Below are 15,137 nucleotides of genomic sequence, written 5' to 3'. Positions count from 1 at the left end.
CTGCATTGATGAATGGTACTTCAACAGGCAACATCCTGCAGGACTGGTAGTGTAATTGTTTCCATCCTTGAAATGAGAGACATTTTAAAAACACAAGCTTTCAGGGCAACTAGTTCGTGCATCTGTCATCACATGTTATTGCCGAGTAATATGCAACCAACTGCAGCTGATCACATATAAATGGCATCTGTTACGCCACCATGCAACATTTTATCCTATGCCCACCTTGTAAAACACGACAGACAAGTACCATTTTAGGAAGAACGAAAACTTTACTAAAACTTGGAAAAGATCTTAAATAAAAACTATTTTATTTCCAATCTGTGCATTTGCATTCCCTCATATTAATAATAATGATTTTTACTTTCAGTTATTTAGTTCCTACAATATTTCAGTTGCAGACAGCAAAATACTTCTTTGTTCCAACAACCTTCTCTTTGCGAGCTGAAGTCAGTAAAAAGACAAAGTGTCAGCTAACAGAAGTTTTACAAAGCCTTGGAGTTGGTTTCAGTGTATAATCTCGTCCAAATTGCATGTCAAAAGCCCATTTTCATTAAACACCAGATGTTAAAGGCAACACAACTGCACAACAAAAGTGATTTTACAGAAGAATTTAAAGGTTATGGTGACTTTACACAATCCTTTGGTTAAATTTACTAAAGGATAAGTTACACTGACAAAGACCACAGTATAAAAAACATTTACAACTTTATTATTTTTAGGATTTCCTTTAGCATTTTCAAGATTACAATATAAAAGATGAAGACCCTTCCCCCTCAACAAAACAGATCACAACAGACAGTCTATTCAAAGGCACTCAGCTTGATTTAAGTTTGTTAGACACCAAGTTGATACTGCTGTCATCACTTTCTGGCCCAACACTCTCTTAAAAAATTCATGCAACACAATGTATTATATTTGGTGGCCAAGCACAAAAATATAATGTATTATTTGGGATAATTATTTTGCAAGTAAAATATTCATGATCTTACAAAACTGCGATTTTACCAGACTAGGCCTTTGGCCAATTTTGATTTTTTTTTCCCCTTAACACGCTGTGCCTTAAGCTTCTTTCTCTGCCTGGAATTCATCCATATTGGGTACTGTCCATGCTGGTCTAGAAGAGTTTTTTTGTTCCGTTTATTATCTACGTCCATTTTGCAGTCACCTGAAAAAAAAAAAAAGTTATTTGAGTAAAATGAGTAAAATACATGAATCAGCTTCACAGAAGCTATCTTGTTACCAGATTACCCAAAACGATGAAAACATACCTCCACACAAGAGTATCTGTATGGAAAAAGCTGAAAGCTTTATACTCTGAAAGCAGTTTCCAAACCAATACAACTGCAACCCAGGAACTTCAAGAGCTGATAGTAAATATGCAGAATTTTCCCTCAAGACCCATGTCTGGGAAAAGCACCTTATACTTTCACTGCCATCTGCTCCAGTACCATGTATAAAAACATTGTGTGTGGTCTCCATCAAAAGCTACAACCAAACCGGAAGCTACAGGCTTACTGAAACATATGCACAATTAAATACTTTTTATGATGTAATGTAAAATTAATTTGAGTGGAAGACAAAGAGACAGGTAACGATAAAATAAAAGGAAAAGCTAAAATACAATGATGGTATAAAGCACAAGGGAGACAGTGATGCTGTGTTTGCCTCAAGAAGTCAACACAAGGTCAAGTCTAATATATTTAGAGACAGAAATAAAGGATTAACTCAATATGCCCCAGCAGTGTGTGTTCACAGCCCAGAAAGCCAACCGTATCCTGGGCTGCATCAAAAGGAGCATGACCAGCAGGTTGAAGGAGGTGATCCTGGCCCTCTACTCTGCTCTTGTGAGACCTCACTTGGAGCACTGTGTGCAGCTCTGGGCCCCCCAATCTAAGACGACCATGGACCTGCTCAAGTGAGTCCAGAGGACACAAAGATCATCAGAAGGCTGGAGCACCTCTCCTATGAAGACAAGCTGAGAGAGCTGGGGTTATTCAGCCTGGAGAAGGCTCCAGGGACACCTTAAAGCAGCATTCGAGCTCCTAAAAGGGGCCCACAAGAAATCTGAAGAGGGACTTTTCACATGGGCATCTAGTGATAAGACAAGAAAGGGTGCCTTTAAACTGAAAGAGGGTAGTTAGATTAGATACTAGAAGAAATTCTTCACTTTGAGGGTGGCGAGACACTAGAACAGGGTTGTCTAGAGAAGCTGCGGCTGTCCCCAACCCTGGAAGTGCTCAAGGCCAGGCTGGATGGGGCTTTGAGCAACCTGGTCAGGTGGAATGTGTCCCTTCCCATAATAGGGAGACCGGATCTAGGTGATCTTTAAGGTCCCTTCCAACACAAACCATGCTATAATTAATCTCTAGGACCAAGAAGACAGCTGGTGACATGGTCATGCTCAAGAAGGGTGCCCCCAGTTAGGTAACACCACATGAATGCCATGTCTCATTCCATGTACAACTCTAAAAGCTTTATCACGAGTTTTATGAACAGGAAAAAGAAGACTTTATCTTCCGCCTGTCTGAAGTTGGGAAACAAAAAGTCCATGTGCTGCTTCACTAGTTGAAGCATGCCAACAGTCTACCTGGATGTGCAGCACAAGTCTGTGCTTAGGGAACCCTGAAGTTGAGATACAAATACTTGCAGTCAGCAAAGAATCAGCACACGGGCTTACTGGCACAACCAAAAGCTGATCCAGCATGGGACAGGCAGCACCAAAAGTCCCAGCTCCAGAAACCTCCTGAGATGTCAGAGAAACACATGAGACTTTCTTAACAGCAATCTTTTCCAAATGTCATGGGAGAGATGGCGTCCAACAACAAAACACAAGAAATCCTACCACCCCAAGAAAACTAGCTCTACGTAAGTAATCTTCTTCTCTGATTCTTGTCCTGTCACATGACTGAGGTTCACCTGTTAACACAAATTCTGACTGCAAAAAAGCACACCCACAGTAAGTGTCAGCTACAACACAGACTAAATGAAGAAATACTTCTGGACAAAAAGTACCTGTTGCTCATGCAGCACAACGTTTTCATCATACTTTGCAATCTCAAGGATGCTACAGGAATTGGCAATAGGAAGAAACCTACTGAACAGAAGTGGTGCAAGGACACAAAGAAAACCTATCAAAAGGTTTAAAGACAAAAAGAAAATGACCAAGAAAAAACCCAAAAGTTGTAGGTTATCCAAGCACACTCAATAGATATCATTATAATGAAAAAAATCTTTGCCTGCCCAAAAAGTTTTAAAAACCATTTCTGACCAAAGGCTATCCAGATCTTAGTTTTTTTTTCCTAACAACAAAAACTGAAATTATTTCACAAGACAAGAAAATGTCCCTAATGTACACCTATATATTTTCTTGGGCTGGAAAATTATTTACCTGTCTATGGAAAGTGCATATTCTGAATGAAGCTATCATCTACTTCAGTCCTTACAACTATGTGAACTCCCCTGCACAGACAGCTAGTGCTGAAAAGTCCTCTCAAAGAAGACACTATAATTTTCACAAAACTTGTAGATGCTTTGTGAAATATATGTATTCTTAGGTATGTCTGAGGCTGCTATCTCTCTACAAAGGGCAAGCGAAACTGGCCACTTGTAGAAAAGTTGCCAGCAGAGTTGGAAGGAGGTGCAGGAATGACAGCCAGCCAGGCATTTGCTTCAGAAACTAGGTTTAAGACAACACTGTTTCCTACAGCTCCAACATCAGAAGGCTGACAGTGTTTCAAAACATTCTGGAAAGGCAATTCTAATAATCCCATAAAGAACAACTTTTACATCTGGCACACAAATCAGAACCATGGATAAAACTACAAATTATACTCCAAGCCACCCTTAACTGGGCAAGTACTTTTATATAGCATTCTATTTCCATTTTCAATACAGTTCAGAGGGTCTGCTATTCAACCTCACACCACCTGTTTTTCCTAATTCCAGAAGCACTGACAGAACTGGCTGCGTGACTGACAGTGACTACTAGCATTATTCTATATCCCCACTGTGATCTCCCAAGAGTCTTCTGCATGCCACATAAAAAGCTCGTATGTGCAATATCCTAACAGCTTAAGTGGCAAAAACTGGAGAAGCAAAATGTACTATGATTTAGTCTGGACTGCAGTTTTGGAAAGAGAATGTGTCCTTCTGACTCCTGTCCAGTACATACCCACTTAAAACCTTTATTTCCACTTCCTGGATTACTTCCTTTACAAATTACATCCTACCCACAGACCATAGAGGAAGGTGGCATCATCCCTAGACAGCTAACAATACCCGTTCCTGCACCATGTGCAGTGCAGCATTATTCAGCACATAAAACCAAGGTCCTTGCTACACTTACCTTGAAACAGTATGTTTAAAAAAGGGGGAGGAGGGAAATCACCCTATTAATGATAAAATATCCACAAAATTACATTACATTTAGGCCAGACTTTTATAGAATCATAGAATAGTTAGGGTTGGAAAGGATCTTAAGAGCATCTAGTTCCAGCCCCCCTGCCATGGGCAGGGACATCTCACACTAAACCATGCTACCCGAGGCTTCATCCGACCTGGCCTTGAACACTGCCAGGGATGGAGCAGTCACAACTTCCTTGGACAACCCATTCCAGTGCCTCACCACCCTTACAGTAAAGAACTTCTTCCTTATATCCAATCTTATATCCAGTTCCTTGTATGTTTAGTGTCCTCCTTAAACTAGGAGGGAATTAATACCCTATCTCCACTTTAGCAGCAAATACAATGCTGTGATTAGAACAGCTTCTAAACCGTCTCCACAAAGAAAGGACTGCTGATAAGATACTACATACTTTAAATCACGCTAATAAGCTTCTTCCACAAGCGACTGGATGCACAGAGAAGCCAGTATTGCAAAGTGACCAGATTCAATGATTTAAATAGCATCTTATGGCCGTAAAAGATAACGATTTGGTCTTCCAACTCAGTAATCCCAACCTGTCCTAACTGTATGCACGATCACGACAGTGAAAGTCACAGGAACACCGATAAGCAATAGCGCAGGACGCCCCGACGCGTGGATGACTGCAACACCAAAAAACCCCGTGGTTCACCGAAAACCACGCTAGAAACGGGGTGGGAGAGGAGGCGGGGAGGGCCTGGGCCCGCTCAGCTCCCGCCGCGGCCCGTTCCGGTCGGCAGCAGGGCCCTCCACGCGGCTGAGGCAGCGGCCCGCGAGAGCCCAACTCACCGCGCGGCGGCTCGAGGACCTTCTGCGGCGGCAGCACAGTCGCCACCTCCTTGACCTCCTCCATGACGACATCAGCGTTGGCTCCCAAGATCTTTTTCAGCCTCTCCAGCTCCTTGGGCGCGTTCTTCTTCCTCTTCTCGGCCCGCATCTTCCTCCTCCACTTGCTCCTCAGGCTCTTTGCCATGTCGGGAGCGCAGGCCACACGGACGCGGTGAGGGAGAAGCGCGCGGCAGAGGAGCCGTTAACAGCGGCGCATGCGCCACGGGCACACAGCCCCCGACCGCGGCCCCGGTACGCTGTTCTCTCTGCCCGCGCATGCGCGGGCTGACCGGATAAGCCCCGCCCACCCAGCGCGGCGCTGCAGGCCCTACCGTAATGCTCCGAGCAAGCGCGCAGCCGCCGCCGCCGCCGTTCTGCCCCCGGTGTGTGTTAAATACACACACGTACCCCTTCGTGAGTGCAGTTTTATTCGTAGCTGCTGCCACACGTGTCGTAATGAAACCCCAGCAGAGGAGAGAAAGCCTCATGCTTGCCCAAAGCAATCTGCACTTGTGCTTCAGGGGGTCCAGAAAAGGGCAACGCAGTCTGGAGAACGTGAGGAACGGCTGAGGGAGCTCGGGTTTATCTTTGGAGGAGGCTCCGTGGGGACCTTATGGCTCCCTACAACTACGTGAAAGGAGGCTGTAGGGAGGTGGAGGTATGTCTCCTCTCTCACCTGACAAGTGACAGAACAAGAGGAAACGGCCTCAAGCTGTGCCGGGGGGGGGGGGGTTAGGCTGGGTATGAGGCAAAATCTCTTCACCGAAGGTGTGCTCAACTATTGGAACAGGCTGCCCAGGGCAGCGGTGGTATCACCATCCCTGGAAGTGCTCAGAAAACATGTAGCTGTGGCCCTTAGTGACATGGTTTAGTGGTGGACTTGGCAGTCCTGAGGTAATGGTTGGACCTGATGATCTTAAAAGGTCTTTTCCAACCTGGTTGATTCTCTGATTCCATAATTCAATAGTCAAGTTCCAGCATGGAAAGCATCCATAGTGACTTCTTGTGGCAGGACATGTGATGCTTACCAAGCCCTGCATTGTCTTTTTGTTAACCTGACAGGACAGGCAAGCAGGAACAACACCTGGACTTCAATACTGTGAAGCAACAAAGCCTTTCAAAACTGTTTGTACCCTGCCTGCCATTCCAGAAGCTCAACAGGTTGGAAAGCAGCCACGTCACAGCACCATTTCCCTGCCAGCACAAAATGCCTGTCAGGTACAGGGCCATTGTGCTCTGTCCTTTTCAGCACTCTGAAGTTCTCCAGCCTCAACTGCAAGAACAGACTGAAGTTATTCTGATTTTTATTGACAGGCAATTAACCTTCATCTACATAAAATGATAAATGCCAGAATCCATCTCCAAATGATTTTCCAGAACACTAAAATTAGGTAATAAATAACACTTCAATGAAGAGCATTCCCTTTAACCTCTGAGCTTCCAGAACAACCTGACAGCCCGGAACAAGAACAGAGTATCTTTTTTACAGAGAGCATTCCGTTTTACCAAACAAAAACTAGAAACAAACAAAGAAAAAATTAGCTTAGTAAAGCATTGCAAGATGGTAAGCTCAGGCTACCCTTACATGGTACACATGCTTGTAATACCATAGGAAACATTTCTAGCAGCTACAGAACAGCAGACAAGGCCTTCTTCTAGAGCAAACAGAAGCTGGCAAATTTTTAATCATGAATTCTGTCAAGTGCAAAGGAAGTGATTCAAAAAGTGACTGAAACGACGACAACATGGTAACTACATAAAATATATAATCTAAAAAAGAACCGTAGCTACATTAAAAAGCCTTTTCTTCTTTTCCTAAGGAGAGAGAAATATTCATGGAATGAAAAAGTAATAAAGACTCAGACTCTAGAAGGCTCTAGAACGACACAGTCTGCAGACCATCCAAACGCCTCACTTTTCATAATGCTACAGTCAAACCACATCGCCTTTGACTATTTTTTATTAAAAGCCTCCAGTAAGCGTAGTAGGTGCAGGAACAGGTTGATGATGTCCAAGTAGAGGTTGATTGCAGCCAGTATGTACTCTTCAGGGGATAATTTGTGCATCAGCAAATGAGTGTCATAAATAATAAATCCACAGAATAGAAGAGCTCCAGCAGCAGCAAACACCAACTCTATTGTCTCACTATAGAAAAACAGCTGGAGGCAAATGAAACACGGAAAAAAATTGTAAATGTCATTTTCTTTTTAATATTAAAATCCCTGCATATTGATATGTCACACTTAAAACAAGGATGCACACTTTCTTTTTACTGTTATGGACACATAAATATGATATTGTGATGACATTTCAGTGTTCTTATTTCATACAGTCCTCAGTTCCACAATCTCTTTAACTGAGTAAAAATGTCTCCACTCAAAAGAGAGGAAGCTCTGGTCTCCAGAGTATTAAGAGCAGAAAAATCAGAAGAACAAAACACAATTAAACCCCCAATCTCCTTTCCACTGTCTCAATCAAGTAGTGGGTCTCAACTGATAAATTCTGTCAATTGATGCAAATACTTTTACATTAAGAACAGCATCCAACAAAAATCTGAACTAGAAACAAATGGTTAAAAGATCACCAGCATGATCTATAATGGCTCTGGTTAGGGATTTTCATTCATTAAGTTATATTGCACTGTCTAAAACCTTTTTGTTGCAGTAGAATAAGAGTTTTATGTTAAAGAATATTTTTTAACCTTGAAAAAGTATCTTACCCTCAAGAAACCCGACAAGATTAAAATCCACAAACAAGTGAAGAGGCTGAAAAAAACACATCCAACTGTGAGCAACAATACATTTCCTTTTAAATTTTACTTACAATCTTTTCCCTTCTTCTAAGACCTCTTCACATTATATTTGGTAAGTAACTGCCTACAGTTCTTAGATGCTAGGTTTTCGTTGGTGTGAGCAGTAACACTCAGTTTTATAAAGCTGTCAAAAGCTATGTTCTAACTGCTTTTTAAAAACTATGTGGAGCAGCTGCCTTCTCACTCAGTGAAAATCCCAGATAAACTAGTTTTCTAGTCTAATAGTACAGTTTTAAGATTCATAATCACAGAAAATAATTTCTTACCAAGAAAGCAGAACCACATAAAATTAATAATTTACTGAGTTAACACCCTCACCCCCCTTGAAGCAGGTTCTATTGACCTGCATTTCTTATTATATCTGCAAAGCTCGCTTTGAAAAAGGAAAAATCATCTGAACAAAACAAGAAAAAAAAAATCATCAATATGACAACATACCCTGCTCCAAATCTGCTGAAGTCTCTCTTTGACTGCAAGGTATATGCAGTCAGTCCAAGAAATACAGCAGTAGTAAGAATAAAGGCTTGCAAGACGATGGAGACATCATAGAAACTCACTATAAACAGAAAAAGTAAAGTGTCATTTAAAGAACACTACACTACATATTTGTGAAGTTATCTTTTGAGGAAACAGAAATTTAAACTTTCACAGACAGGAAAAAGAAATCTTAACTGTGAACAAAAAAAAAAGTAAATTATGCCTGAATTTGTCTTTGCACTTCAAAATCATGATCATAGAACTCACAGACCTTGCACTAGCTAAGTTTGTCACCTTATAGCTATAGATTCTTAAATGGAAATAACAGAACTTCCCTAATCGCAATTAAAAAAAGAAAAAAACGTATTTTAAGCAGAGATGTGAGAGATCTTAAGGGAAAAGCTATCTGAATTTTTCATGATACTGAAACAAGGGAAAAAAAAATCAGTCCTATGCAAAGGCTCATAGAGTTTTTCTTAGACAGGAAAGATAAGAAAATAAATGGAACCTTTTTCTTCCCTCCTTCCTCCTTAATTCTTCCCTCTTTCCTTTCCCCAAACAATTATTTTTTTTTCCTCAGGAGATCACAAGCCACAACAAGGAGGTTTCATCTTAAGCCAGAAGCTGTAGTGGAAGGTGATGACTTGTCTGCACACTGCTCCATCTCAACCCTGACAACAAAGTACAGAACTCTCCAAACTCTGGAGGAAACTGAGGGAGAAAATAAGGATATTTCACTTGCCGATCAGCTCTGCTCAGAGCTGCTTTACAGGAAAGAACAGATGACTGGCTCTACAGAAAGAACAGATGACAGCTCGTTTCTGACTTCAGGTTTGTAGTTTCGGTTCTGGATCAGAATCCAGCTTCCTCCCTTGATTCCCTGTTTTTTGCTAAACTCATATCACTGTCATTAAATTTTTCAAACAAATATTCAAAATATTATCATTTTAGTCACATCTAGGAAATCTCAGATGCCAGTTAGTACAACATACTGGATTCCTTTTCCAATTTCTTTATGGAATCAGACAACAGGATGGCTACCATTTACCTGTAATAGCAATTGTCAGTGCTTCCAGCAGGGTCTACAAAAAGTAAAAACAAAAAATTACAAGGATGAAAAAAAAAAACCAACAAAAACAGACCACAAAACACTTACATGGAGACTTCACGCACAATGAGTCCATTCTGCTACATAATCCCAGCATGCATTACCTTAGCTCTCTTGCTAAATCTTTGTATATGAAAACACGTTTAGTTTTCAACAAGAAAATGGCAATCATAGTGTCCAACTGTGCCAGAAGTTGTTGTGCTACAAAGAACACAACATAAACTGAAAATGAGTGAGAGACAGCCCCTATACAAAAATGCTATTTAGATTTTCCACTCAAAGCACACAGCATTCTTATCACACTTCTTACACACTATTCAAGGGGCTATAAAATTAATACACTCAATGTCTTGTTAGACAGCTAAGTGTCTGCATCAGCTTCCTTTTCCCACTTGGCCTTGTTTTGAAAGAGCTAACTTTAAAACCACACATATCGATGTCTGGGCTGAAGGCTAGTATGGGCCCTGAGTTTTTCTAAAAGATAATTTCAAATTAAGTTTCATTACAATAAAATGTGAGAAAAGTCTCTATGTTGCGAACCAAGAGCCCAGAAATAACAGAATATTTAACCCATATTCTGTTTAGATTGATTTATCACAGGTTTGACTCCTACTATTCCTACACAATGTAATATTTACACTGTCATACCACAAACTCCCACATCACATTTGGCCAAACTATTACATCACTCCTTGTCACAGCTGAACTTGCTGAAAGTTTTTAAACATTTTACTCTCCTGCAAGAGTTCAAAACTCAGGAAGCATACAACTGTGTTACCATTTAAACAGTCTTATTTACTTACACAGCAAACCCTGTTGTATCACAAATGTAATTCAGGCAGCTCCTAAAGCATCAAATTCTAATTGTGCTACTGTGACTTCTTTCCAGAAGACTGATTTGCTACATAAGCCAAAATATCCAAGATCAACATTCAGCCCGTATCTAGAAATCTGCAACATCAGGCAGGAGCCTGGAATTTGAGGACAGCTCTGAGTGACCTGTCTGTGTTCAAACCATGCCCAGAATTCAGCATCAAAAAGCCAACAATTAAAGAAATAAACACGTGTGGCTGGTTGTATTTGGATCTTTGCTGGAGGCTGGCCAATAAATAAGGTGACAGAAATGCCTCCTCCTTTCCTACTGAGCAATATAATAGAAAAAAATCACTAACTTAACAGAACAATGAGAGCAGATGGACAGATATAATTAAACGCACAAAGGGTAGGCAGGGGGAAGCTTGCTCAATCTGATTCCAAGTTCTAACACTCTTCCTAAAAAGATACTGGAAGAAACCTGACATAGAGGCTCTCCAGAAACAAGCTGTGAACAGGATCTCCAAGAAGTAACTCAGGCTTTTGGAAGTATATAGGGCACCTTTTGAGGAATACAAGAAAAACCAATTACCCACGACTAGTTTGCTTCAAGGAGTTCATCACAATGAAAGATATTCTAGGGACTATTAAAATTGAATTTATATAAATACTTACAAATCCAAAAAGCAGGTATAAATTAACAGGATGCTGGTGTCTGTAGAGGGTCAGTGCCACTATTATAGCCAAAGATCCCAAACCAGATAGCAAAAGCAAGGCAGGCCTGTAAAGTTCCATACAAAAAGTCATCAAAATTTGAAAGAAGCATCTGGAAGACTAAAAACCAGTTTATATCAAAGTAATTTTTAAGTGATCACCTAGATAAAGTACTGCTGCATATAGCTAGTTTTACAATAGCAAGTTTTACAATAAAACTGATTGATAACATACCACTATAATCAGTTAAATACAGTACAAGCACAAGACATTTTTTTCATACTGAACTGAACACTGGGCAGGAGTTCATCACCTGGAAATGAACCCGTATGAAGAAGAAAATCCATCTGTGCTAAACAAACAGTATTAAAGAACATGTAATATTTTAACCTATTGAGAATGCCACATTCAGGGAACTGGCTTTAGTAAGTTGCACCTGAGTGCAACAAACGTGGGCACTAACTGCACCAAAGGAAATTAGTACTGAACAGTAAGTACCCCTAGAATTAAATCATCCAAGCAGCCCTCCAAACAAAAACTGCACCATGATCAATCACAAAATTGCAACACTTCTAAGTGAGCAGGATGATTTGAAATAATCAGATTTCAGTAGAGAACTGTAGTTTTACAACCTCTGTTGCATACAGTACAGATTATACAGAAACATTTATACAGCATTTAATACTCCTTTTCCATCTGGGCTTTGAAATGAAAGCAAAAGCAAAGTCTGAAAGTACACTTGGGCAAAACCAGAAACTGGACTCAGTGCTCTCCACCAAGTTGTTCTTTACCCCTGCCCATCCACCACAGTTTGGGTTTTGAGACTTGTTTTTTTCCCATGAAAATCTGAGAGGCAGAAAGAAGTAAGCCCACGGGAATTTTAGCAGACCAGTTTTCTGGAAATCAAAAACCAACAACAACCAAAACAAAACAAAAGAAGATGGGGGAAGGGGAGAAAAAAGACATGATTCAGCTTTTTGGAACAGGTACCTAAACAACAGCATTCCAAACAGATGAAAAGTAAAAGTAGATACTTAAGACCATAAACCAAGAAATGTCAATAAATTGAGATGTTCTCCAATTCATATGTAGGTTTTCATAGCATAATTATTATACCAAGCACTATTAATGAAATATTGATTAAAATAAACTTTTCTATTGAAGATAAATTCTAACAATAAACCAAGGGGGAAAATGTCAGAGAAGAAAAGTTACTTCCTAATCAGGTTACAAAATTTCTATCACAGAATCAAAACACAGGGTATAAAAATGATTAGTAATATGAAAGTGTTCCAGAGCAACAAACTACATAAACTACACTTAACACAGGATAAGCAGCTCCATTTCATTTTAGTGTTTACCTTTCATGAACAAATGCCTGCACTCCAGTATAGTACAGAAAAATTGCTGATGTTACTGTGGTCAGAAGAACTTGAATGGAAAGGATGCTGTAGACTTTTCGTAGAAAAGCTAGAATAAGGAAAATAAAAATGAAATCATTTTTGATTTACACTTACAAAGTTCAATAGTAATTCAGATAAAAGTTTTCTATTTGGTAAGGAATCACTAGAAACTATCCAGTGAAAATGCAGAGCTAAATGGCAAGAAGCTCTTTCTCCTTAAAAAATTGCAAATTCCAGGAAAATTACATTTATTCCTGGACAACAGTATTTAAACAATAACAAAACAAATGCAAAAAACATTTGCAAGGAGCTTATTTCAGACTCTTTAAAAAACTACATATACCTAATTTCACTAAGAAACTGATAACTGTAAAATCTCCATCACATTAGTGGTATCTAATGGACATAAATGAAGAAAGATTAACTAGCAAGCTCCCTGGAAGACAAAAACTGCCATAAAAGTTGGAAAACCCTGTACGGTAGTATCTATCTGATTGAGCTTTCACCATGTTAAATGTAATTTATCATAATATGTAACTTGCATCGTACTGAACGGGTACGTACAGATACAGACTTAGAAGAATAAAAATTAAAAATCCCAGAATTAAGCCAACAGGCTTCATAGTTCTAGAATTTTGAAGAGTGGTTTGGCACATACAAATATGTCATACAGATACTCCCCATACGGAAGGAGACCAAACCCGTTAGGTAAAATGCTCTGAAGAGTAAGCTTATGGAGATAATGGATTCAGTCTTTAGTAGCACAGCCTAAACAAGTTTAAAAGCACATACTATGAGAAGCTGAATAACCTGTGTGCAGCAGGAAAAGTTAAACATACTTGTAAGCCATGAGGGACTGGGGCCTATTTTGTTCCAATAAACTGAACAAACCTGGAAGCAGCCTGCTAGCTACCACAGCCTTCTCCCCATATTACTAAATGCATCAGCAATTCTGCTGAAAGCAAGAGCTCTTTTATGTTGTTTATTTTCCAAACAAGATAAAACTTTATTTTCATAGGAAAAGGCCTCCAGTTTATCAGAAATATCTAATGAAAAATTCACAGCACACAGCTGTTTTTATTCCAAGATATACCCAATAACCCCCTAACTATTCCACCAAGAATCGCTGATTAGACACCTTATACAAGAGCATTTGAGACCTGCGTATTAACAGCAAAGCAATACTTCATGACCACTAGTATGAAAAGGACATGGAACTGTTGGAACAAGTCCAGAGGAGGGCCACGAGGATGATCAGGGGACTGGAGCACCTCCCGTATGAAGACAGGCTGAGGAAGTTGGGGCTGTTCAGCCTGGAGAAGAGAAGGCTGCGTGGAGACCTCAGAGCAGCTTCCAGTATCTGAAGGGGGCCTATAGGGATGCTGGGGAGGGACTCTTCATTAGGGACTGTAGTGATAGGACAAGGGGTAACGGGTTCAAACTTAAACAGAGGAAGGTTAGATTGGATATAAGGAGGAAATTCTTTGCTGTTAGGGTGGTGAGGCACTGGAATGGGTTGCCCAGGGAGGCTGTGAATGCTCCATCCCTGGCAGTGTTCAAGGCCAGGCTGGAGAGAGCCTTGGGTGAGATGGTTTAGTGTGACGTGTCCCTGCCCATGGCAGGGGGGATGGAACCTGATGATCTTAAGGTCCTTTCCAACCCTAACTATTCTATGATTCTATGACCTTATAGCACACAAACACTTCAGTGGAAGAGACAGCATTTCAACCCCTCAGATAAAACTCATCTCTGTCAGTATCCTGCTTAAACTGCTCTAACAGGCACCAATTTTGGCAGGTATGCACCTCATGCATGATGTCTGCGCTTCAAAACGCATCACTTCGGGGAAAATAAAGTTTATTATATATTGGTTTAATCCCTCTGATAACAAAACGTGCCCCCTCTACGCTTAATGACAGAATCTATAGCCGGAAACTGATCTTCCTTGCTGCTACCTCCGCCTCTATCACTGATAGTCAACCTGGGCCAAGCAGGGCCCTGGCTCCCCACTCACAGCTGGTTAAAACACAGCGCAGAACCCGAGCCCAGCGGAACGCCACAGGCGGCGGGGCCAACACCGCACCCCGCCGAGCAGGGCTCTCTGTCGAGCGGCCGAGCTGCTCGATCGCGGCGGCTTGGCCCTCCCAGGGAGCGCTGTGGGGCGGCCGTGCCCCGCCGGTAACAGCGGGGAGTTGCGGTTCTGTGCGGGGTCGGGGGCCCCGAGGGACCGTGCGGGGCGGGCAGGGGCTGCAGCGGGAGGGAGGATGAGGAGAGCGGTGTGCGCGGCGGTGACACCGCGAGGGGAGAGCCACCCGCGTCGTTTGGCCTTCACGTGCGGTATCCGCGTGGGTAGAGCGGCCTTGGGTTTGCTGTGGAGACGTCTGCTGACACTGGGCTGCACCAGAGCTGCCCTGAGCGCTGCGCCACGGCTCCGTGTTTACCTGGAGAGGAGGAGGTGCAAAAGCACACGGTGTAATCGGTTCTCAGTAACGTTAAATTTGATGGTGTGGAATGGAAAATAACTGCGGTGCTTGAAGGGAGTTGACATAGTTCTAG

At 41.4% G+C, this 15,137-nt stretch overlaps 2 protein-coding genes across 2 annotated transcripts; both read right to left on the bottom strand.

The window, feature by feature from the left end:
• Positions 1 to 693: 693 nt before the first annotated feature.
• On the bottom strand, positions 694 to 5,409 carry LLPH (LLP homolog, long-term synaptic facilitation factor). The gene is made up of 2 exons (XM_057425486.1): positions 5,216 to 5,409; positions 694 to 1,168 (listed from the first exon to the last, which is right to left on the bottom strand). The coding sequence occupies exons 1-2, from the start codon at positions 5,397 to 5,399 to the stop codon at positions 1,005 to 1,007; spliced, it is 348 nt and encodes a 115-aa protein (XP_057281469.1). The 5' UTR covers positions 5,400 to 5,409; the 3' UTR covers positions 694 to 1,004.
• A 1,787-nt stretch (positions 5,410 to 7,196) lies between these two features.
• Positions 7,197 to 12,685, bottom strand: TMBIM4 (transmembrane BAX inhibitor motif containing 4; the record flags this gene model as incomplete). Its single annotated transcript, XM_057425502.1, has 6 exons — positions 7,197 to 7,413; positions 7,974 to 8,019; positions 8,505 to 8,622; positions 9,592 to 9,625; positions 11,140 to 11,245; positions 12,540 to 12,685. Coding segments are annotated over 6 exons (657 nt in total), but the record flags the coding sequence as incomplete, so codon positions are not given.
• Between the last annotated feature and the right edge of the window lie 2,452 nt (positions 12,686 to 15,137).

The sequence above is a fragment of the Pezoporus wallicus genome, unplaced genomic scaffold (assembly GCF_028554395.1).
Source record: "Pezoporus wallicus isolate ANWC-B61680 ecotype Strahan unplaced genomic scaffold, APGP_CSIRO_Pwel_v1 contig_4722, whole genome shotgun sequence".
In the NCBI taxonomy this organism is placed as follows: Eukaryota; Metazoa; Chordata; class Aves; order Psittaciformes; family Psittacidae; genus Pezoporus; species Pezoporus wallicus.
Note: the sequence above shows the minus strand (reverse complement) of the source record. Positions and strands in the feature narration are given on the sequence as shown.

Excerpts from the sequence above, each read along its gene's own strand:
- LLPH (XM_057425486.1), bottom strand. The coding sequence starts at position 5,399 with ATGGCAAAGAGCCTGAGGAGCAAGTGGAGGAGGAAGATGCGGGCCGAG. Across the intron at positions 1,169-5,215 it reads GGTCCTCGAGCCGCCGCGCG|GTGACTGCAAAATGGACGTA; the intron begins GTGAGTTGGGCT and ends TTTTTTTTTCAG.